At 36.2% G+C, this 26,847-nt stretch overlaps 1 protein-coding gene across 1 annotated transcript in view; it reads left to right on the plus strand.

Moving 5' to 3' along the window:
- Positions 1 to 483: 483 nt before the first annotated feature.
- Positions 484 to 26,847, plus strand: part of tbx19 (T-box transcription factor 19) — a 101,803-nt gene continuing 75,439 nt past the window's right edge. The window contains exons 1-2 of the mRNA XM_039744966.1: positions 484 to 790; positions 18,057 to 18,321. Coding sequence (XP_039600900.1) covers positions 588 to 790; positions 18,057 to 18,321 — 468 coding nt within the window. The 5' untranslated portion in view covers positions 484 to 587. The remainder of the gene's footprint in view (positions 791 to 18,056; positions 18,322 to 26,847) is intronic.

A 26,847-nucleotide genomic window follows, 5' to 3' on the forward strand; every position in this document is an offset into this window, starting at 1 on the left:
CCCACAGCCACCTTTTATTGGTTAATATTCAAATTAACATTTGACCGGAAGCGATGGGCTACATTCATTCTAAACGGATGTATTTTCTTCATGCACATTGTCATATACAAAGTTTATTTTGAGCAAATAATAATGTCTCGATATCTAGTCAGAATCCCAGATATCCTTTCTTTGCGCACGCACACACACGCACAATAATACATCATGTGCTTGTCATATTTTTCCCTCTTTGTTATTGGGGGGCCGTAGATGCAGACTGGGCTGAATTTTATTTCTCAAGATAAGTTGCATTAATTACATTCACCAATGGCAATGGGTAAAAATTAGTTCTCAGTCACGTGACTTAACAAGTAATTGGGTACGAAGTCAGATTTTTCTCAAGAGATGGTGTCACATTATCAGAAGTGTCAGTGAGTTTGCGAGGCTGCGCTTCCAGTTCTACAGAGAGTCCTAGAAGTGAGGCTGCAGGTGGGGAATCTCATCATTAGGTTGTGACCAAGTGATTCGATCCTCTAGGCAGTTTTTGAAGTCAATCCGACCAAGTGTAAGGCACGGATCTGGCACCTCGTATAGGTATAGAGTCCATCATGAACGACCTGAGCATCGGCAACAAGAAGGGCAGCGACTGCTGCATCTCCCGCCTCCTAAGTGTGGTGGAGAGTGAGCTCCAAGCAGGACGAGAGAAAGGGGACCCCACTGAGAAGCAACTCAAAGTCAGTTTGGAAGACGCCGAGCTCTGGAGAAAATTCAAGGAGGTCACCAATGAAATGATCGTTACCAAAAACGGAAGGTCAGTTTACTCTCAAAGCTTTTAATATTCAACCTTGTCTGTCCCACTCAATGGCTAATACCTGGTCATGAATCTATTTAACGGAACTACACAGTGCCCAATAGAAGGAGAGAGCGTTTTCTAGGAAGGTCATGTATAATTAGAGATAAGCAAATGTTTAACGGGTATTATTATTGAGGAAACCTCTTTTATTGAAGGCTAGGCCTCGTTCAGAAGGGTGTTTAGGGAGGGTTAATCGACTTTATTCCGCGATTCCTTCTTGGCGCATCAGTCCTCATAGACACAGCATACTCTATTATTGTTGAGCTCCCTCAATCAAAGGTCATAGCCGACCAAAACGATCAAGAGTCTTAACCTAAAGTTCACATTAGGGAATGTCCTTTAACATTTAAGCATTGTTTTCTGTTCAGACTAACGTTTTCATAGTTTGCTATAATTAACATATCGCTTACTTCATCCTAAAATGTACCGCCTTTCCAAAATGAGTGTAAAGTATATTAAAAGAAGTCTTCAGCATTTGCTTATGTTCACGTTTCAGATACAATTTTTGGAAACTGTAGCTGTCCAGATTTTTAAATGATCAGATGTAGACGTTGTTCTTTATATGACCAGTGTTATTGACGTATACTAGAAGGTATTATTATTATTGTTTCTATTGTTATTATTGATAAAAAGTATAGTTAATTAACGTATTTTTTATTTGGAACTGAATTAGCATGTTTTTTATTCATGCGTTTATTTAGCGCATTGGTTTAAAAATGTTTTCTAAAGTGAAATTTTCGGACGTGATTAACGCCGTTTAATTAAAAAAACCCCAATGACTCATTAATATCATTTCCAATAATTATTATGAAATTGCGTGCTTTTTTGAACATATCATTAATGGTAATATGTATCTAGGAAATATTAATAAGCTGTAATAATATTTTTCTTAACATTTTTTTTGAAGTACAAATGTATTAAAACTGTTACGAGCAGAGTCTAATGAAACCATTTGGTCATCATGAGGCATTGCTTTTACTTAATTTAAGAATGTTTACCGAGACTCACGTTTCAGAACAAAAACTTTAAAAAAATGACAAAAAGGCAAACAAGAATAATATCCAACTACTGTACATGTAATGAATATCTGATTTTTCACTTTTAATTTAACAGTAAATATGCATTTATTTGTTTGAAGTTTTTAGATTTGTTTACGAAATAACTGAAGAATTGTCTCGTTTAATATATTTACACGTCAATTCGCTTTTTTGCTTTTACAGTCGTATTTTTTTGTTAATAACCAAGAATTGTATATACAACCTTCAATACATAAACATTATGTTTTACATTTCTTACGCCTTTTTAACTAAAATGACTTTTAAAAAATCACAACACTTTTTGCTGATTATTATCGTTTGGATTAAATTTATTGATTAATTCGCATCTAAACACAATGAGTACATTTAATCTATAATATGTTATTTATGTTATAAAATAATCCCTGATGAGTTCCGTTGTTTGCCGTCATTATGATTATTAAATAGAATATACAATGTACTTTTGTACTATCACTTATATTAAAGTCTGTAATATGTCAATTGTTTAAAAGAAAACGAAAAGTTTATTACTATCCTTATTGTTATTATTGGATCGGTAAACAATAGGGACCTTTTAAAAACTAACAATAAAATGCATTGTTTTTTTATTTGATTAATATTATGGTAAAGTTGTTAATTTATTTAAAAAGTTGGATTTCATAGTATTTATTTTGTTCTTTTAGCTTTGAATGTTATTACAGTTAATTAAGTCTTACTTCGCTATATTTAAACAATTTAAACATAACGAGAGGTTTCATTTAAGTGTATATGAAGGCAATTAATTCTGATTAATCCTTGAGCAAAATAACACACTCCATTAAAAATGATTACCAAACAATCTTGTGAAATACAACATTATATATATACAGTATATATATATATGAATATCTATCTATCTATATCTCTATATCTCTATATATATATCTAAAATATCTCTATATATATATCTAAAATATCTCTATATATATATCTAAAATATATATATATACCAACAAAGGTCCTGTAACGAGAAAATAATTGCTTCACGTACGTTATTATTTATTTTTGCTTAATATATGCTGTTACTGAAAATAATGATGATTGTTGAGTTTTCAGAATTTTTATGTGTTAACGTAGATACGTTTTTTAAATGCATTTTTTATTGTTGAAGTTATGATATAGCACATTTATCATTTAATCTAATCTTATGAAGTTTAATTTTATTATGTCAGGAACTATAGAACAAGGTGCGTTATATTCACAAAGCAATTACTCTCTTTCAGTACAACAAATGAAATTAAAAGTTCATGCCACGACTGCTGTGCTTTAACACTATTCGGCTATTTGAAGGATATCTCATCGATTGCATAGAGTCGATTTTCAGCTAATTATTTTAAAAATAAAAACTGGAAATCAAAACACTTTTTTTACATGACAGAACAAGCACATTTTGCACAGTAAAAGTAATAATAACAGTATAAGATTAGTTGTGCCAAGGACACAAAGAGAATTAATAGTTTGGTATAGAATTACAATGTACTTGACATTATGAAAAGACAGTGATAAACCATCAAATAGAGATTATTGGAATTTTTCACAACGAATGTTAAGTTAGCATTTACAAAACAGTTAAACCCATCATCTGTGAATGAACCAGTCCTTATTTTGGAACTTCAATTGGATCACTGTCATGGAGGTCTTATAAAGCATTTACACTGTAACTCAGCCGATGTTTTATATACAGGATAAGGTATGGGCTGTAACTGGACGTGCATCTTAAATTAAAGTTGTTAGATCTAGAAAGAGTAGCAAACTGCAATATAGGACTTCGCGTACACGTGGTGGTACAGGAGTATTGTTTTTTTTTTGTTTGTTTTTTTCTTTACTAAAGTATTATTTAAGTAATTTATTCTAATTGTTCATAGAAGCAGATTTTTTTTTTTATTTGTATTCTTACACAGTGACTAAGTACACAAATTTATAGTTAAAGTTGTGGTTGTACCTTTAGCTTTCAAAAATATGCATGTAAATAGTCATATTTGTGGACAATTTTGCAGCCAACGTTTAAAAATGAACTTAACATAAAGGTTTTTTTTTTCCTTACAAAGTACCTTGCATTGTTGCTCATTGTCAGATCCTCCATGGTTAATTGATTGAACAGGCGTTTTTATCTAAAATGTACATTTATCTTCATGGCACTCTTGTTTGCAGTTGTTACAGGCCTTCATACCTCTCTTTTTTGTTTGCCGTTCGTCTGTTAAACCTTCTCTTACCTTTTTTTCAGGTTAGAGCTTTATCTAAAACTAACTGCAAAATACTGCTAAGGTCAATCAGGAAGCTAAAAATAACATCTATATTTACGTGCACTTATTTACTTATTTGTTTTTTCCAAAATAATAAATCATAAATACAAAGTAATTTTACAGTGGCAAAAAAAGAAAAACAATCTTACAAAAAAGTGTAACAAAAGTTCACTTACACTTTGTATTCCTAAACATCTTAGAAATGAATATAAATATACAGAATATAGTTATTTTAATAAGTTCATCTGCTGGGTTCCTACAGAAAAAGGCAGTAAAAGAAAATTAGATTTGTTACTTTCTTTATTTGACATGAATGTCAATGCCTCCAATGCCAAGATGTCAAACTACAAAATGTGTGGTTCTTCTGGTTGCACGTTAAATGAATGCACATCTGTTCAGTCAAGTGCAGATAGTCATTGATTCTGTATGTTCTAAAGGAGACTATACTTTCAAAATTAGTGAAATGTACCCTAAAATTAATGCCCAATGTTATTACATAAGACAAAAAAAAATTTAAAATGTTGTAACTACTGGAAACAATGGAAAATTAGTATTCAGCACCTTGGACAGTGATTGTTGTTTGCCTAAACTCTACTCCACAGTCTCAAAGGCTCGCATAAAAAAGTTTATATGATCATTATTATCACATAAGTGAATACATTTTGCCTTTTTTATAGGTGTTGAGCTACAAAATTATAAAAGTCCATCAGAAGGCAATAATAAACTTCTATTCTGAAATTTCTGACTTGCAATCAGAATGCAACGTTCATATAGAAAATGGTAATTAAACAGAATTTTGTAGCTTATGCACACATTAATTCTTATAGGAATCACTCTTTCTATTTACAGTCCCATTTTCTGACACCACTTTATACTAATTTGATGGGAAGCCAGAAGCTACCCCAGCGAAATAGGCACAAGGTAGCAAAAGCCCTGCTCAGAAATCCATCACAGGACACATTCATGCTAAACAACTGGCTAATGTACCATGTTACCAATTAAAATAATAGTTTGTTTAAACAATGTAAGACTACCCAAATAAAACCAAAAAAAAAAAAACTTTCAGGCATGCCAAGGTAAATAAACAAAAGAATATATTCCTTTTGAACTTCGTTTCATATAGAAAGTCAATGATAGGAAGTGAAACAGTATATTTTCCTGGTGCAGTGCTGAACCTGAACCATCTGTCTTTGCATGATCAGGCTAATTTATGTGTTCAGGATGCCAAACGAACCCGCTTTGGAGTTGTAACCTGTGATTTTGTGAATCGAAGTCCATTTCCTTAGACACTATACCATGCTGCTGACGTCACCTGTTAAACACAATTTCACAGGTCCTCGCCAATCTGTGTCAGATTAATATACGAGACCAGAAGCATACTTTAATATATATGAATAAGAGTATCTACATGTCATCATGCATTTATAGACAGCAAAAAAATATATAAAAGAAATCTACTAGAGAAACACACAAGACAAGAATCAACCCAGCATGCAACCCCAGTCCATCATGTTACAAATGCAAACTCAACCAGTGGGAGCTTTGCTTTAATAATTCTTTTAACTCTTCCAAATTAAATGAGGTATTTTAGATTTTTTTCCTTTTAAATCCAGTTCCTCAATATCTTCATCACAAATCCACATTGGAACTTTCAATTATTTTCTTAAAATTCTAAATAAACACTTATGCTTCATTTTTAACAAAATTATAAGTATTTGTATTTCATAATTGTCCTGCATATGAACAATATACTGTACAATACCACACTTAATGCATATTGATACCACCAATCGCAGCCGTGATGGAAAACACTGCATCCCATCTGATGAAAGAGCTGCAGAGTTGACATCTTCTCATCTTCAAAATTTCAGCAATGTTATGTAAAAGCAGAAGTGACTTTATATGAGTGGTGTAAAGTATTTAATTTTTCCGTCTTGTATATCCAAAACTTGCAACCACTTCAGGGTAAGTGATAACTGGATGCCTATAGGTTTTCCATTTTCAGTCTAGGAATTTATTTAATTTTCTCAATAATGAATGCCTTGTCATTTGCATTAATTAACAGAGAAATGTTAAGCAGAGGGAAACGACTTAAGCTGCACATCTGATTAAATTCATCAAAGCTTGATGTACATTCATCAGAGGGGTAGCACATTTATCAGTAAACAGTCCGGTTCTCATTTGTGTGTGTGTGTGTTTCTTTCTTTTTCTCATCATCCTCATCAGAGAGAACAGTTGCACATTGACATATGTTCTTCAATGTGATAATTGCCTTCATTTGTAACCTTCATATAATATTGCAGACCTGGCCGTTGCTTGCTGTGATTCACATGTGGTCTTGGTATCTGACTGCTGACATCTGCCTTCTGCGATGCTGCAAAATGTGGTTGTACGTGTCTTGTCTGAATGAGCTGCACAGTTCCATTTGCACTTGACCCTTTCGAATACAACTTGTGCTCAGTGCCGCACACCTAATGTTAAGAACAGCTGAAGCGGAATAGTCTTCAAGTGCAACTCTTAGGCTTTTTCAATTACACCATAAATTTTGTTATTCACCAAACTCCAAATGTCTTTTCTCACAGGTGACAAAGGTTCTGCAAACATGACATGTATAGCCCAGTACAGAGGAGTAGAATAATTTTAACTTTACAGAATCAGTAAGAAATTTTATATAAAAAAAAAAAAAATTGATTGACTGAATTAATGCATCCTACAAGCAATCAGAGACCGTAAGCTGCAAGGCTTTCATTTCCTCAATCACTGTGGCACTTGTTTGGAGTCAAGCAATAGATTTACGGTAACCATTGTATTATATTTGTAAAGTGTGCTGAACAGATTTAAATATTATTTTTTAATCCAGCTTCATCTAGCAATGCAAAAATATAAGAAAAATGCTTACTAGCTGAATGGGTATATATGAAAAATTAAGATTTATAGAATATTTGATTAAACTGCAGTAAAATGACTGCCTGCCTTGAGATGGTTTCTGACCGACCAGGTTCCAACTCCTCTTGGCTCTGTAATAAAACAGAAGCAGGTTAAGAAGGATTTAATATAGGAGCTATTAATGATTGCTGTTTTAAAACTCTCAATTATAGTCAACTTAGCCTTTTCCTTGAATGTGATGAGAAAGCAGTACAATATCTATAGAAAACTCACTAAGACTTTAAGAAAAGATTCTGATTTAACAAAGACTGAAGCTGGGCTGGACATCAAACTCAAGCTAATAGAGCTGAGCTGTGAATCACAATGCTATGAAAACAACTAATTTCAAAACACGTATCTGTCCAGCCACCTATTTTCTGGACGCTTCTTTTTTTTTCTTTACAGCATCATGGGGGCCAAGAACACCTCTAGAAACAAGGCAGGAACCACGTATGGAAAACAAACCAGTGTAGCAATAACACAGCTTATATGATCTGACTGACAACCTTTAAGCTTCATGGAGTAGTTGTACATGAAAGAGCAATATTAATGTTAATTAAAAATATGCCTGCATGCTAATGCCAGCAAACACAATTATCAGACTATTTTAACATAAACTGATTAGCCACTACATTAAAAACCATCTGCCTAATTTTGTGGAGGTTTCCCTCGTGACGTCCGACTCATCAAATCATAGAATTCATAACACCTCTCAAAGTGTCCTGTAGTGTCTGGCACCAAAACATTAGCAGCAGATCCTTTAAGCCAAGTAAGTTACAAGGTGGGGCCTCCATGAATAAGGTTTGCTTTTCCAGCACAGATGCTCAACTGGATTGAGATGTGAGGATTTGGAGGTCAGGTCAATGCTCTAACGTTTTTGCCATGATCCTCAAACCATAGCTGAACAATTTTATTAGTGTAACAGGGCATGCATATTATCCTACTGAAAGAGGCCACTGCAACCAAGTAATACTGTTGCCATGAAGGGTTGTGTATGGTCTACAGCAATCTTTACTTTTGTGGTACATATCAAAGTAACATCTATATGAATGCCAGGGCCCAAGGTTTCCTGGAAGAATATTGCCAACAGCATCACAATGCCTCCACCAATTTACCTTCTTCCTTTAGTGCATCCTGCTGCTATGTTTTCCCCAGAAAAACCACACACATGCATGCAGGTGTCTCCAAGATTTGAAAGAAAATGTGATTTATCAGACCAGCCACCTTTTTACACACCTTCATGGTCCAGTTCTGACACTCATGTCCATACTAGACAGACTAGACGTGGACAGAAGTCAGCATAGGAACTTTGACCGGTCTTTGGCTACTGAGCCCCATACACAACAGCTTGTACTGTGAGCTCGGGCACATTTCCCTCATGATCAGCTTAAGTTTTTCAGCAATTTGTGCTATCGTACCTCTTCTCTAAAATCACACCAGACAGGCTAGCCTTTGTTTCCCATGTTAATTAATGAGCCTTGGGCACCCATAACTGTGTCGTTAATCTAGCATTAATTTTACATTGGTGTAAAGGATTAAACACATAGGACTAAATTTTGGTTCATGCCTTTGCAAATAAACAACATAGCCAATGTAGTTTCCATAAGGTCTTATAACATCAAGCAGCATGCGAAGTGCATAGTAACTAATTCATATTATTTTCTGATTTTAAGCAATTTACAGGCTTACAGTACAATTGTTGGAACACTCTAAGATGAAGTGACCTTTTTTAAAAAATAAAAAACTTTTACTGAATTTATTTAAAGCATGTAAAATTCCACACAATCAAATCAAACTTAACAAAACTAAGTTCAGTTCAGCCACCACCCATGAAGTGACCCTTTCTAAGACTGAAAATGTCAATGTCTTGGATCAAACTAGAAACCCTGTGGGCTACAACCCAGTGGGATTCATTGGGTGAAAAAAGTCAATAACTACCTAAAATTGTTTCTCCAATTTGAAAATTATCAAATTATTAATTTTTTATTATTATTTTGTTACCAACTGAATCAAACCATAATTTATCGTATGATGATTTTGAAGTACAAAGTGTAGTATTCTAGTTCTCCCCAAGGCTAGATTAAAAAAAAAAAAATGAAACGTCTCACTGTGTCAGTAACAGTGCAGGTATGTAAGAGGGGATTTGAGAGGAAGAAAGTCTTAAGTGGCCTGTAGATTCTCTTGAGGAGACATCTGAACCTCTGTAGACTGGAAATAGATTGAATAATCTCGGGGAGCTCATTTTACAGCTTGAGAACATCAACTGAGAACTATACCTAGTTAGCAGATGGAGCAAAGCTGGGAAGGGATTTCTTCAATTGATGTATCAAGAGATTATGCAATTTTACTGTTTATAAAGCACTTTAACTTGCTGTTAAATCAGAGTATTCAGAATGTGACATGGGTCTAGTGGCATTTTAAATGTTATCTCCTTGTAGGCTGTTACGGCTTCTGTGTAGTTGTAGTACATGCATGTTCTCCTTGTATTGAGCTGAACTTCTTTCATGGGACTATAGCCTAGTCTTACTGACTAAAGACATAATATTAGACTGATGGAATATAGCAGTTTGGATAATGGATAGATGGATGGATGACAGACTCTACTTTTGCCTTGATGTTTTTGATTGACCTCCATAATGATGTAACATCTTGTCCAGGATTAGTTTATACCCATGGTCCTTAGGATTTGCTGCAGGTCTGACTTAACATTTCATTTTCATACTTGCCAATCGCATTCTGCTTCTAATGTCTAATTTCAGATTAAAAAAAAATGCAAAAAAAAAATTGTTGACCTTTGTTTTTAAATTATTCTAGCACTTTCCCATAATAAAAATGAAATGTGGAGTCCACTATCTCTAATTTTATAGCAAGAACAGTGTTCAGGCTTCTGAGACCAAAGTGATGTCTTCAGAATGTTTTGCGCACTGAAGTGTCTCTCTAAATCAGCCTTGTGAATGGAAGGAGCAAGTGCAATCCAAGCCATTCTGCTAACACTGCAGAATACTTCTTTATGATGCTGAAATATAATAGAAGTATATGTTTCCATTGGGAACTTCTCCTAACCAAATTCTTCAAACTGAGCTATTCAGTATTTGCGTCACAGGCACAGATAGGTGCTTCGTAAGGACTATTTTCCTCATGATACCTTTCAGTTAGGCCATTAACTCTGTCTAAGGCAAGCCAAATTAACATTTGGAGATATCTAAAAATACATTTTAAGATATCTGGATATGCATTTTTGATACCTCAGATTGAATTAAAGATATCTGAAAATTGACTTGTTTCAAGATATTTAAAATGCATTTTTGATACCTCAGATTGAATTAAAGATATCTGAAAATGGACTTGTTTCAAGATATTTAAAATGCATTTTTTGATATCTCAAATAGATTTCAAGATATTTCAAGAAATCTTAAAATAAGATAAGATTTTGGAAAATATCAAAACAAGTTCCAGTGCATTTTGAGATATCTTAAATATATTTCAAGATACAGTATCTTAAAATAACTTTCTTCACATTTCAGGATATCTCAAATACATTTTCAAATATCTCCAAATAAATACATTTGCATTTCAAGATATCTCAAATACCTTTCAAGATATATATCAAAGTCACTTCCCGTAAAATGTCTTATTCTTTCAATGGGAATTCCTATCTATTTTAAGATATCTCAAAATGTATTTGATAAATTTCAAAATACACAGGAAGTTATTTTAAGATATATTGAAATGCATTTGAGATATCTGGAAATGCACGGGAGGTTGTTTTGAAATATCTGAAAATACATTTCACATATCTTAAAATGAGTTCTAAAAATATAATTTTTATGTAATTAAGATATCTTACAAAGCATTTAAGAGATCTTATTTGTTTGAGATATCTACAATACATTTTAGATAACTCAAATTCATTTCATGATATCTTAAAATGGGTGTCTGCTCCACTTGAGATATCGTACGATTGTATTTCATGATATTTCAAATTGTATTTCAACATATCTCAAATACATTTTGTGATATCTTTAAAAAACATTAAATTACTTCAAGATATCTCAATTTCATTTTGGACACCTAAATCCAATTTACGATATCTGAAATACATTTCCAGATATCTCAAAACAGCTTCCTGTCCATTTTCAACTAACTGAAATACATTTCAAGGTATCTTATATTAAATAGGAAGTTCTTTGAAATAATAGTGAAGTTTACAAGACATTACTTTAAGATATCTTAAAATACATGCAAGGTCAATTTAGGATATCTGAAAATTCAACTGAGATATCTTGAAATACACCTGGAGTTATTTTAAGGGAACTGAAAATGTATTTGAGATATCTACTAATGCATTTGAGATATCCCAAAACTTATTGCAGATATCTTAAAATGTTAAGGAGCTTATTTTAAGATCTCAAGATGAGTTTTATATATATTGAAAAGTAAATTACATTTTAAGATATCTGAAATTCATTTTGAGATATTTCTAAATGTTAATTCGGCTTGCCATGTCTATCATTACAATGACTGCCCACTTTCTCTGCTGGGAAGGGCTGTTCATGCACAAGTGGTGGTGCTACAATTGCAGAAACAAGATCATTTGCCTCTTTTGGGAATTTTCTGTCTGGTTTCCCTAGAATGGTATAAAATCAGTTCATTCGAGAAAAAAGCTATATTTTTCCATGTGATGGTGAGTGGGATGCAATGCAGCCTTTGCCCCATCACTTGTGAATCCAGTACCTTTGTCATTTGACAATTTGTTCTCCTTGGAGAATCTCACTCTCTGCATTCCCACATGCCAAATACAACTTTACAGGTAAAAAAAGGTTTCTTGTCCAAGGTTGATATGAACACGGAGCTTTCTACTAATGATTGGAGTCAAAGTTGTAATATTTTTGATTATTTTTCATGTAATGTTTTTATTAAGTTTGAAAAAGATAATCTTGTGTTTCCTACGCTATCCCATGGGATCGGCAGGTAGTATTTTCTTCTACACTTGGACTATGAGATGCTCCACATTGTGAAATACGTCTAAAAAAAGAGTCTATGGTCAAATGTAAGATGTCTTCTTTAGCCAGGTACACAATTTGAAGGGCTTTGTGGTGATTGTTTTTTCTCTGCCATGAAAAGCCCTTCAAAGCTGCATTTGTTACTTTCTCTATGTCCACATCATTTTATTTCAGTGGTGTTTTGATTTCACTTAGTGCTTGAGTAACAAATCACAACTCTCCTCAATGGAAGGGTTGGACTTGTTTTTTTCACAGAGAAATGTTATGATACATGTTGTTGTTTGCTTTATTGAAAATTAGCCAGGAAATAAACATGCCCGTTTAGCCAGTTTGACTGATAGTATCATTAAGATTTTTTAGACAGGGGTGTGGATACTACATCTGTAATTACTTTCCTTCTCTTATCAAGTCTCTCACTTATAAACACCTATTTTACCTGTGCCACTATCTATACTTGGTGATGCTCCATTAATTGGAAAGCATTCTGATTTTGTTTCTTCATGATTTAGTTCAGTTTATTTTCTGTAGTAGCTGTCTTCATATACCATGTGAACAGTCATGTCAAGTCTTGCCAGATTTTTTATGCATACCATGCATTGGGGAATTTATTTCCTGTACTGGTGCAGAAATAAAAAGTTTGCTCTGAGCTCGCAATCACGACATGGGAATAATTTTTAAAGTAATTGGCTACTATTATTGGTCAGTTTGATATATATATGCATGTTTAATCGCACATGTATTATTCATGGGGACACTGAAGCATTTGGTTTGAATACATGTAGAACTGACGGCACCTCTGTGCCAGTGATATTCTGTGTCATCTTCAACATCTTCTGCCGTACCAGGCCTTAATGCAGACAGGATCGACTCCATTTGTGGGCCTGAAGAAGTTACTGTGAACAAATGTAATAATCTGATTTGTGTTCAGATGTCTGAGGAAGGAGATGCACTGGTGAGCCTTTTTGACAAGATGTGAAATGCATTGTTACTAATTAAGCATATCAGTGATGGTCACTCCAAGAAATTTAAAGCTGTTTACTCTTTCAACAGCTTCCTCTCTGAAGTAGTTGGCAGTGCATTTTACCTTCTGCCTTCTGAAGTCTATGGCCAACTCTATGGTGTTCTTAACATTAAGAAGAAGTTTGCTGTCCTGTAAACATTTAGTCAGCTGGTAGACCTCTTCTCTGTAAACTGTCTAATCATTTTTGTTGATCAGGCCTATGATTGCTGTGTCATTAGCAAATTTAATGATGAAGATAGAGCTGCGTCTGGATGTAAAGTCATTATTGAGCAAAGAGTGCTAAAGGGGGCTCAGGACATTACCCCGTGTAATGCCTGTGTTGAGGGTCAGAATAAAGGATGTGATGCTGTCAATCCACACATGATAAAGTCTGTTGTTTGGAAGTCCAAAATCCAATTGTTGGTCTAAGCCCTACACTGAGGAGTTTGGTGGTACAACAGGGTTACATGGTGACTTGTAGTTTGTAGACAGGACTCTGCTCTAACAGTTTTTATTGCTCAGTTGTGCCAGGATAGTAAGGAGTTTCAAAGTATATATTGCATCATCTGTGGACTGGTAATGACAAAATGGAAACTGGAGCTGATTAAGATTACCTGGAATATTCTGTTTAATGTATCCCAGTACCAGTCTCTCAAAACACTTCATCATAGTTATTGTAATTGCCACTGGTGTGTAGTCAACACAGACACACTAAACAAGGAAATACTCCTGTAAATATGCAATCCACTACTTCCATAGAGTCTGTGCAAACAGGAAGTGATTAAACAATTAGTCAAGAGCCTCATTGGTATCTCCTACCAATCTAATCTAATCAAGATAATTAAAAAAAAAATCCCAGAATTAAAAAAGTGGTATGAAAAGAAGAATACAACATACTTGTTAAAGTGCATTGAAACCATTTTACAATAACGGCACAACCCTGCTACTATACAGCACTTCCCAATGCACACATCCTACAAATTTTGAGTGGGGACTTCAGAATCTAGTTAAGTTATGCTACACAGCATCTTGACTTCCAGTAGTTAGCTGTTTAATTTTAGCTCTGATTTTTGCATCTTTTGTTTTTTGCTTGCTCTTACATCCTCACTATGTTTATCAAACCTTAACCTAAGCAACCCCTATTCCTTCTTCTTTGGTTATTTATCTTAACTCAGGTGTGAAAACAATTACAAATTATTTTTAAGAATAATAATATTGAGAATAACCACTCAAATTAACATACTGAATAAAAATATAAAGTAAATGAGCAGTAGATTACACACCCCTTGGGGTATTTATGTGAACAACGTCTGGAAATGTCTTTTGCATTGACTTATTGTCTAGAACCATCTAAGGGTTTTGTCAAAATCCATAAATCAAAACAATGGATGCATATAATGAAGAGAGTGTACCAAATGTTTTTGCACCTCATCATCTCCATATAGTACAAGCACTTATTAATTATGGGATAGAATATTAGGGATTGTGTTTATACTGCATGTTTGTGTGTGTATATATATATATATATATATATATATATATATATATATATATATATATATATATATATATATATATATATTTACACCTCAATTTCTAAAGATGGACCTGAAAAAGTTAAGGTGTGCAAAAAACAATTCAGTTTCAGTCTCTGTAAAATAGATTTAATAATTTATGTGTTTTGACAAACAGCAATTTATAGTAATAAAAACTAAATTTGTAGATAAATAGATAATCTACATGGTCAACTGAAGCATACCTTTTATCAAATTAATTCAGAATGTTTTCTTCCACCTTGGTAATTTTACATCATACTTAAAGATGTGGCATACACCAGAGATATTGGAGGTAATACTCTACTGCCCTAAGATTTTAGTTAATCTTGTTTTGCTTTCTAAATGTTTCTTACATAAAGGCAGCTTCCACAGATAAAGACAATTATTAGCAATTACACAGATAACAAAAGAAAGATTCAATTTAGCAATTTTCCTCCCTTGTCAGTGTTTTTTAATTGATCATGTACTGTAATTCTTTCCCACATTCATCTACCATTTTAGCCAAAAGATTGGTTCTATCCTGTGCAGCATTTCATTATTCATGTGAGAACATGGCTGAAAAGAAACTGAAACTCCACCAGATATGTTATTTGGTCCAGTTTCTTTCAAAACAGTTGTTCTAACATGAGACAAAATACAAGCAAGTTACAATTCCAACAGAAATTAACAAAACAATAGAATCTTTAAATGCCACTTAAACAGTATTATTTCCCTTTCTGAGACTTTACTATAATCTATAAAGTAGCTGACGAAAAAATTACAGGCTTTGCACTTTGTGGACTTAAACAAGATACTTAGAACTAAGATGGCATAACAGCATTCTCAGACTTGTTTCATAGACACTGGGGACTAAAGCTAATCCCAACAGCACTTGGCACAAGACAGAAAATAGCACCAGACTGGGTGCCAGTCTTTCATCAATTAACCTAACCATCACATAGAAGAAAAATCCACCTAAGGGATGAACAATATCTGGGAGTGGGTGATTTAGAAATATTTAGAAAAATAAACTCCCTCTACAAGGGCATCCTAATATTATTTAGCACCTGAGACCTGAGTGAAGTGAAGGCTGTTCTGGGTTTGAAAAAGGACAATGACTGTCTTTTTCAGTTTAGCATTGATGTTCTGATAGGGATTTACACCAGGTGTTTTTTTGGGGAAAAAAACTCATTGTAACAACTTTAGGACAATCAACTTTGTGGCACATATTTTATACCTCCTAAATGTGCACTTTTTCTGTAGCAAAAGAGTTGTGACAGTAAGTTACTGTAGATCATCATAATCTTTTGTTTTTGTTGTAAAACATTAGTTATGAATGGTTGGTGTTTTTGCCCAGACTGTCTAACTGTGCTTTTCTATTTAATAATTTGAATGTTAACTGCTCAAAAAACATAATGGAACACTTTGAAAACACATCAGATCTCAATGGGAAAAAAATCCTACTGAATATCTATACTGATATGGACTGGGTAATGTGTTAGGAACGAAAGGATGCCACATCGTTTGATGGAAATGAAAATGATCGACCTACACAAGACTGAATTCAAAGACACCCCGAAAATTATAGTGAAAAAATGATACAGCAGGCTAGTCCATTCTGCCGAAATTTATTTGCAGCAACTCAAAATCGTACTCAGTACGGACCCCATGTGCTTGTATGCATGCCTGACAAAGTTGGGGCATGCTCCTAATGAGACAACGGATGTTGTCCCGAGTGATCTTCTCCCAGATCTTGACCATGGCATCACTGAGCTCTTGGAATGTCTGAGATGCAATCTGGCGGTGTCAGTTGGACCGAAACATAATGTCCCAGAGTTCTGTTGGATTTAGGTCAGGTGAGCATGGGAGCCAGTCAATGGTATTAATTCCTTCATTCTCCAGGAACTGCCTGCATACTCTTGCCACATGAGGCCAGGCATTGTAGTGCACCAGGAGGAATCCAGGACCCACTGCATCAGCATAGGGTCTGACAAAGGGTCCAAGGATTTCATCCCGATACCTAATGGCAGTCAAGGTGCCACTGTCTAGCCTATAAAGGTCTGTGCATCCCTCCATGGATATGCCTCCCCAGACCATCAGTGACCCAACCACCAAACTGGTCATGCTGAACGATGTTACAGGCAGCATAACGTTCTCCACGGCTTCTCCAGACCCTTTCACGTCTGTCACATGTGCTCAAGGTGAACCTGCTCTCATCTGTGAAAAGCAAAGGGTGCCAGTGGTGGACCTGCCAATTCTGGTATTCTATGGTGAATGCCAATCAAGCTCCACCGTGCTGGGCAGTGAGCACCAGGCCCACTAGAGGATGATGGGCCCTCAGGCCACCCTCATGAAGTCTGTTTCTGATTGTTTGGTCAGAGACATTCACACCAGTGGCTTGCTGGAGGTTATTTTGTAGGGCTCTGGCAGTGCTCATCCTGTTCCTCCTTGCCCAAAGGAGCAGATACCAGTTCTGCTGTTGGGTTAAGGACATTCTAAGGCCCTGTCCAGCTCTCCTAGAGTAACTGTCTGTCTCCTGGAATCTCCTCCATGCCCTTGAGACTGTGCTGGGAGACACAACAAATCTTCTGGCAATGGCACATATTGATGTACCATCCTGGAGAAGTTGGACTACCCATGCAACCTCTGTTGGGTCGAGGTATCGCCTCATGCTACCAGTAGTGACACTGACCATAGCCGAAAAACTAGTGACAAAACAGTCAGAAAAGATGAGGAGGGAAAAATGTCAGTGACCTCCACCTGTTAAACCATTTCTGCATTTCTGTTTTTGGGGGGGTGGGGGGTCATGTCATTGTTGCCCCTCTAGTACACCTGTTGTTAATTTCATTAACACCAAAGCAGCAGAGTAACAACCCCCTCTGCTACTTAACTGACCAGATCAATATCCCAGAAGTTTCACTGACTCGATGCTATACTCTGATTAAAAAAGTGTTCCTTTAATTTTTTTGAGCACTATAATTGGGGCTTCAGAAAACAGCAATCTGTAACATTGTTGGAAAATGATCTGGCAGTAAACTATTTCCCTTAACCCTCAGTCATATGTACATGTTACTGTTAAACTGGGGGAAAGCAGGTTAAAAAAACTAAAGGGTTGTTGGATCCATGCATGACTAGAAAATAATATATCTCAACTATATTAACTAAGTGAATGAGATTAGGCTTCTTTTCTATCCTTTACACAAACCACTGAGCGTTCTCCATTTTTTTATTTTAAAGCACTCATAATATCACATATAAATTTATTTACAACAAAAATAACATACTGTATGAAATACTTTTTTAGGGATTAGGAACTTAGACTCACAGTATATACTGGACATGTTTACATTTTTATGATTGATGCCAAAGTGGAAAGGGCATTCAGGGTAAAACAGGCTAACATCGATGCAATTTTCTTTATCTTTATTTCTTTCTTGTACAGACGGATGTTTCCAGTGTTGAAGATCAGCGTTTCAGGCCTTGACCCTAATGCCATGTATTCTTTCCTCCTGGACTTTGCACCAGCAGACAGCCATCGCTGGAAGTATGTCAACGGGGAATGGGTCCCAGCTGGCAAACCTGATCCTCAGACTCACAGCTGTGTCTATATCCACCCTGACTCCCCCAACTTTGGAGCCCACTGGATGAAAGCACCAGTATCATTCAGCAAAGTCAAGCTGACAAACAAGCTCAATGGAGGAGGACAGGTAAAAGCAAGACAATGAATGAAGAGGGTCATGTGTATGTTTAGGTTATGCTCTGTCACAGTGTTGCCAGAAACAGCAGAAACCATTTAGCAAATATCTGACTTGAAACTGAAAAAGGTCATTAAAAGCAAAGAAGAGTACGAGGTTAAACAGTGACTTTTCCTGTGACTGAGCTAGACCTGTGCCAGTAGACTGTTAACCAGGTCAATGCGGTAAAACACCCTTTATTCATGTAAAATCAGATTTTTCAACATGTTTTGGAGAATGAACAAAAAAATATAACCAAGCGGTAGCAGTTAAAATGTTGATGTCAGTAATAAGCAGGGGTATAAAGAAAACACAAGTAAGAAACACTGCAAAACTAAGCAAACCATAAGAATCCCTGACGCCGCCTAGATGAACTAGTCAGAATCAAGGAAGTTGTATTTATGCTCCACAGGTTTTCCATAGCTCCAAAAACTGATATTTATGGATAAAGCTCTTCCAAGAAATAACTACACAGTTCCTACTCTGCAGTTTTGCCACAATTGCCTTGATAAATTAATCAAAAGGACACAGTTTATTGGATAACTGAACAGATAACAATATGCAAGCTTATCTTGCCTGCAGAAGGGGCCCGATCTGTCTTGAAAGCTTGAATATTGTAATCTGTTCAATTATCCAATAAACTGTGTCATTTTGCTTCACTTCTCATTGTATCCATAATGGCTAACACAGTACAACACCCTACTAACCACAATTGTCTTAAACAAATACTGCCTTGTTGGTGAGTCTAGGTAAGAATGATGAGTGACAATGAAAATGGATATTAGTTCAACCTAAACAAAGATGAGAAAGGTACCACTGTCACATCTCTTCAGACAATTCACCTCTCAAAAAGAGATCTCTCAGTCTGCTTTTGAAAACAGGAGTATCCCAGACCTCAATGTTATGTTTATAAAATCTGAACTACATTTAGTCACAGACCCTCCACAAAAAAAAAATAGAGCATTAATCATTGCCAATTTTACATCACGTGAGCTGTAATCTGCTGTCCATGGAAGCTATTGAGCCACCACAAGCCTATTTGGGTATGTTTTTAACACATGACATTCTTAGGTTCTATTGAAAAGCATGTATTAAACATCCATCCATTATCCAACCCACTATATCCTAACACAGGGTCACAGGGGTCTGCCGGAGCCAATCCCAGCCAACATAGGGAGCAAGGCAGGAACAAATCCCGGGCAGGGCGCCAAGCACACCGCAGGACACACACACACCCACACACCAAACACACACTAGGGACAATTTAGGATTGCCAATGCACCTAACCTGCATGTCTTTGGACTGTGGGAGGAAACCAGAGCACCCGGAGGAACCCCACGCAGACACAGGGATAACATGCAAACTACACGCAGGGAGGACCCGGGAAGCGAACCCAGGTCTCCTAACTGTGATATAGCACCGCTACCACTGCACCACCTGTATTAAACATGAGTCTAATAACACATGTACCAACACCCTGTTATAGAGGTTATTTTTTAATATAACTCATTGTTTTATCAGACTGCAAAATCAAATTGACACTGCTTGCTCTCTCAGAGAGGCAAACGTTTTATCATGAGAAAAGGTTTTTGGGGACACCATTCCTAAAAACATTAACCTGTGTTTCAATTCTGTCACTACTCCCATTTGTGTATTCTTATTCTTAGCTTCTGCTTTCCAACCTTTAAGCATATACAGTTTGGAGCTGCAATTAATTTGCAACCAGGATGATGGTCCACTAGCCTTAGATTTCACCCAGCTATGACTGTCACTGTACCTTACTTCTTACTCCCTTAACAATCCTATCTGAAAAAAGAAATTTTCTCAATCCCCAGTGGTAAAATAGAATAAAATATATATGCAAGAAAGCAAGCTTAATAAGTTTTAATCTTTCACATAACTAATGCCATAAACAAAAGCAAAATAGAAAATTTGGCTATCCAAACCACAGCAACAGATAGTCTCAGATCTTAATCTTGTAGTTATACTCGATTCTCAATGGTCAAATCATCTCTGGTCAACTCCCTGGTCATCTTCCTACCATCTGTTCCGTATCAGTTCTGTTTCTATGTATGTTTCCAAAACGTATTGTTCTTCTGGATGCTTCTAAATTCTTTCTGTCCATATCTGGAATATCTGCAGCCCATACAACTAAATCCACACTTCTGGTATCAAAGATTGAGCATCAAAGTGGCAGCTTCATATTCAGCAGAGGTGAAGTTCACAGTGAAGCACTCTGGTGCAATACGTTACAAATAAATCTAAGAAAGTCTCCAGAACCCCCATAACACCCAAGCTAAGAAGCAGCACTCATCTGTGCTGGGTTATGTTGTGTAAAATCATAAAACACAGTTTTTCTTGTCAGCAAAACATGCCTTCTTAAAAAATCGGAACTTACAATATCCCCCTCCCCAGAGTCTTTTATTTACACTTATATTTAGTGAAGCAAAGTGAAACAATAGGTGCAAGAACATTGTTTTGTACAGTTCTTTTACTGCTCATTTCATTTTTTAATTTCTGAACATTTTTACTCTCCATTACACTCACTATTACAAAAAATATTTAAATAAACATTTTTATAACTAACTCTTTGTGAAGTAACTAAAAAGTGTACAATACTCCATCTTTCAAATCAGTTATACAAGTCCCTGAATTCCAAATATTATGCCATAAATACATTTTCTATCTTGTTTAAAATGTCCAATTACACTTTATGATTCATTTTAGACAGTTATAATAATTTTTAGCCTTTTATTTGCGCTATGTATTGACTACAACGGTGTAGTGCAGTATTTGTTTAAATGTAAATTTGCACCATTATTTTAAATAACAAAATGACGTTTGCATAAATTGAATAAAAGTTACTTGTACCTGTGTGCATTCTATAGGTTACTGTAATTTGAACCATTTAAATTAAAATTTACACTGTTACTGTTTACAAATAAAAATGCATTTAAATTATTGGTTTAAATTTAAAAAAAGACCAAAGCAAAACATTGTACCCATCCCAAACAACATTGGCATTAATATCTATCCACTATATATTTTTTAGTTATTCATATTCAGTTAAATAACTTACTGGCACAACCTATGCTGATCACTTATTTTCATTTCTTTGTTTTGCAAAGATGTTCACAAGGATCATCAGATAAAGCTGAGTTCAGTAAACAAGAAAAGAGATCACTAAATGCAATATGTGAAGCAGCACAAGCCTGATATATGTTAAACCAAGACGACAGAAAACCAAGATTAGAATTAAGTTGACTTGCTCTAGCATGAAGTCTTATAGAAAGCATTCCTTTTATTTTTAAACAAATTTCAGACACACTATATAGAAATACTGTCAAACATGTGCGTCAGAGGATCTCCTCACAGTCTCAGTCGTGGTATGTAATAACCCACCAAGGTGAGAGGAGGTGCTGCCGCTAATATTGTCAATTTCCTTCTTTCCCCACAGTGCTGAAAAGCCGCCGGGTGAAAGCATTTAGCTGCCCCCTTCTGGTTCTGCTGCCATAAAAACCTGGGCATCCCGGAAGGAGACGTAATTTTTGGCCAGAGACAGAGTTTCACTGAGAATGACAAAACCTCATCCTTGTCTTAGTTTCGAATCCCTGTTGGGACACACACCTATTAGTTCCATTTGTGCGGATGTTTGCCGAATGGCAGACCAACCACAAACGTTAACTGGTAGGTAACCACCCACACAATTCAGGTTGGGACTCCGACTACAAATGCAATGAATGGAATTACTCCGGACCTACAGGCTGTCAAATAAACAAACCACACGCCGTGGCACAGCATAAAGGGGTTTCATCTTTGACACCGACATCCAAAGTTCGATCCCTGAGAGGGGAGCAGTAGTGTACGCCTGATGCGCCCAAATGAGGGTGAAACACGCGTTGCGTACTCTTTGGATTATTTGACAGTAAACTATGCATTATTATATATATATATATATATATATATATATATATATATATATTTAATATATATATATTTAATATATGTATATATATATTTAATATATATATACATAAATATATATATATATATATAAATATATAGTGGACTACCAGGGTCATACTGCTTCCCCAATCCTAACACAGACAGGCTGGACAGGCTGAGACACAAGGCTTCCCAGACAACACACCTTTATTTAAGTGGAGTAACATTTTTCTCTTCGTTTTTCCTCACTTCACAGCACAGTACAAAGCACCACATATTATAATACACAACCCTTTTCTTACTCTCTCTTTCTCTCTATCTTTTTCTCTGTCTCCACTCCTCTCAACTCTGGCTCACTGACTAGTGGTGAGGCAGCCCTTTTATAGTGTACCTGAAGTGCTCCAGGTGGTACTTGACCTTCCAGCTACACTTCCGGGTGTGGCAGAACTGGTACCACAAAGGGCTCAGCTGTACCTCGTGGAGCCTATCTGGGTTGCTCCAAACTACAATTCCCAACATGCCCTGTGGGGATCCATGGTGCTGTAGCAGCCCAGGGGGGCTGCCCTCTATTGTCTCGGGGAGGATATTGTCCCCAAATATGGTCTCTCTCTGTGTCCTTCAACCCAGGTAATGACCATGGCCATCCATTACAATATATATAAAAACTAAAACAAGGCATTATTTCCTTTCACTTAAAAAAGCACCTGCCATCCTTAAATTAACACTGCAGCTCGAGTCACATACTGGTGCACAATTAACTAGCAACAGTAACTGTGTGGTAAAACATTTCTAACTTATCTGGTGTGTTGCCAAAAATATGCTAAACAGCTAAATGAATGAATAGCAAAACAACAAAACCACAGAAAAAATAAAGAATAACATTCAAAATATTTAAAATCTAGCAGAACTACTGCCTAAGATTCTGAACTCATCCATAGGGCTTGTTAGAAAATTTCAAATGAAAGTGTTTCAATAAAGGTGGACACTTGAATTCTTCAAACAAACCTACAAATTCTCTTCCAGTCCATACCCTTTAAAAAGAACCAGTTACTCACTCTACTACACCTTCAATTCAAAGTGTTTTAACTTCACACTACACTAAAACATTATGGAGATATAATACTTGAATAGCCTACCTTTATACAAAACATGAAAAGTGGAGTGAACATGAAAATGAAAAGGCAGAGATAAAACATATGTAGGCAACAACACTAATTCAATAATCTTATACAGTATATAGCTCGATGAACCCTGAAGTTAACTTCCTCATGCAGAGGTCTCTAATGGACATCCAAAGCAATCTGGCGACATAATATATTGTGTGATGTCAATGAAATGTATCAGCAAATCTTTAATATCAGCTTTGGATTTTTTTCAGGTTTTGGAATAATGTAGCCTATATGTTCTTTATATTTATAGAAGAGTTAACACTAGGCTGAAGAGATGACCCATAGTAACTTACAATACAGATGGCCACCAGCACATTCAAAGGGTGAGCAATCTGTCTGATTTTCGGGCCTTCTTACTATATTCAGACTAAGGGAGAGTTATTGACTAATCTGATTGGTTATCACTGAAAAGGCATTTTAAAACATTTTCTTTGGCTTTGCCATTTACTTTGGGATGATAACCAAATGTCAAGCTTAGCTTAATATCAAGGCAGAAAGAAAAGTATCCACATCCAAAATGTAAATCTTGATCAGATATTTTAAAAGTAGGATTGTAGCCCAATAAAAAATCAATTTAGATATAATAGCCAGTATAGCTTTCTAAGAACAAAATCAAACATTTACAGACTATGTGTTCTGCTTCTCAGGACAATTTCACACACATGAAGGGCCAGACCTAGCAAGATCCATAATATAAAACATTAAGTGCCAAACAAAAAACTCTTAAATTACTGCATTGGGCAGCATCCCCTACATGTTTGAAATCTGCTCTTGAAGTAACTATTCTAGGGTGCAGAAGTCATGCAGGCAGTACACCTGGCCCTGTGTAATATTACTCATTAATATTACAAACATGTCTGGCCTTTTAGTTGTCATATATCATGGGTCCCAAGGATGTACTGACACCAGGGGCTCAAAAAATCCAACAAATATGAGTATTGTGAATGTTCTTGCCCAGGATAGGTTTTTACAGACTGGTGTCTACTAGTGGCTTGCTGAATTGAGAGTTGGAAACTGAGTTGTACAAGAGCATACCAGGGCAAAGATAAGAAACAAAAAGCCATGAAGTAAGTGTTACTAGAGTGATGGCCAAATGTGCAAGCCACACTATCCATTACTAAACAGGATTCAGAATTTACACAGATAAGATGCTGTTAGATTCTAGTTTTGTTTCTTTTGTTTGTACTGTTGTGCTCTCCCTATATATGTCTCTCGCTAGATTTTGTTCAATTAATGCAACTATTTTGTTTATTTCTGTTTCTTTGATGCAAATGATGAATGCAAGGTTGTGTAAATGTTGCAAAATGTACAAATGCAGCACTTTGATCTCCCTCTAGTATCCATCCATCATCCAACCCGCTATATCCTAACTACAGGGCCACGTGGGGTCTGCTGGAGCCCATCCCAGTCAACACAGGACGTAAGGCACGAAACGAACCCCGTGCAGGGCGCCAGCTCACCGCAGGGTACACACACACACCAAGCATACAGTATATTAGGGACAATTTAGAGTCACCAATGCACCTAACCTGAATGTCTTTGGACTGTGGCAGGAAACCGAAGTACCGGCAGACACGGGGAGAACATGCAAACTCCACACAGGGAGGACCCGGGAAGCGAACCTGGGTCTCCTAACTGCTAGACAGCAGCACTATCCACTGCGCCACCGTGCCACCCTCTCCCTCTAGTACAAAGTGAAAAATAAAGTTGTGCACAGAGTTTATATGGAGTAAAGTGAGAAGGGCTATAGCAGCTAAACAAATCTAGAGAAATTTGCATTAGATCAAGTGATCATTCTATCTTATATCTATTGTTGATGCCATTGTATCAGTCGGGCCAGTATGGGACTGTGAATGTGAATGCATGCACTGATTGCTGCTGAAGAATTACACAATATGCCAAATTGCTAGAGGAATTACAGTTGATATTGCAAAGATGCAATAAAATTCCTTTCTGGGAGGAAATTGTCATCATTTAGCATTGCAATAAACATCAGGTTCAGTGGCTTGAGGAAACAAATATGCGTACATATGACATACTCATGGTTTTAACGTAAAAGTGAGGGAATACGCTTTGCTACAGAATATGACCTCATAAGAGATTTAAGCAAATATTTTCCCTTCAATTTGGGTTCACAGTTTAACAACTTGTTTTGGCCTCAACAGTCCTCTTCAAAAGCACATAATGAAAGATCTCAATTGATCTAATTAATAACAATCATTTTTCCATTCTAATCATAACAGTAGCACTCCTACTAAGAATGATGGCCCAAAGGCCCAAGGCCAGTATAACTTTTAACAAATAAACACAGGGGGTGGATAAATAAAAGAGAGTACAGTACAAGTACAAAGTAAACACACAAAATAAAAATGCCACAGCACCACAGGACCTATAGTACCTAACTGGACAGTGAACCACCATCTGCCTGAAGTGGCTTGCCTGTCACAAACTACTGCACCAGTCACTCCTTTCTCTACTTCTCTGTAAGATGAGCAGTTGCCTGCTGCTTCTTAATTTACACTCAGTGAGCCTATGACCCCTTAAGGATGTTTTAGCCCAGAAAACAGTCCTGCGTCATGCGGAGCTTTTCTTTTAAGAGTAGAATTAGGACAGAGTATTTTCTGGAAGCTCCAACCTGTCCATGTGCACCTGAATTATCAGTAGTCTTAGGTCGGTTATGTCTTCAGGGCAACACCTCAAAGCAACATAGTCAGCACTGACCTAATCTGCATAGTTGGCCTGCCCTCTCTTAATCTTCCATGGCCTTTGTTTCTCATTATATGGTGAGTTAAGAATCCTTGGCTGTACTTCCCTTGTGGATAATTGACTGCTTCATCCCCAGTAATCTACCACTCTTCTTTGTGGTTGCCCTTGCCTCTCCATCTTCCAGAGCCTCCACTACAATGAACATTGCTACAGACTTTCTAATGCAGCGTGATGTAAAATATAAGTAATCAGTGTAAGACTTAAGGCAGCAGCATTGAGAATTCAGCTTCAGCTCAAGCTAATGCTGACTAAATGAATGTACAGTAGCTTGTCTTTTGTAGACTAAACTCTTGGGTGTTTCTAATGTTATTGGCCATGACTTGAATGAATAATGTTTTTAATTAAGTTTTCTCACCCCTGAGGTAGGGATCTGCACTGGTAATCATAAGGTTGCCAGTTCAAATCTCATAAATGCCAAAAGTGACTACTTCGTTGGGCCCTTGAGCAAGACCCAGAGAATGACGTTTATCTGCATCCAGCCCTGCATTTAGGCCCTCCAACCTGCAGGAAAACACCTGGGGGTTGGTGGAAGAACTGGCACTCCAGTCACCATAAAAAAAAAACCTCACACTGTTCCATTCCATCTGAACTAGTGTGGTGCTGAGGTGTCACCCGTTGC

This window comes from Polypterus senegalus, chromosome 2 (assembly GCF_016835505.1).
Source record: "Polypterus senegalus isolate Bchr_013 chromosome 2, ASM1683550v1, whole genome shotgun sequence".
NCBI classification, from domain to species: Eukaryota; Metazoa; Chordata; class Cladistia; order Polypteriformes; family Polypteridae; genus Polypterus; species Polypterus senegalus.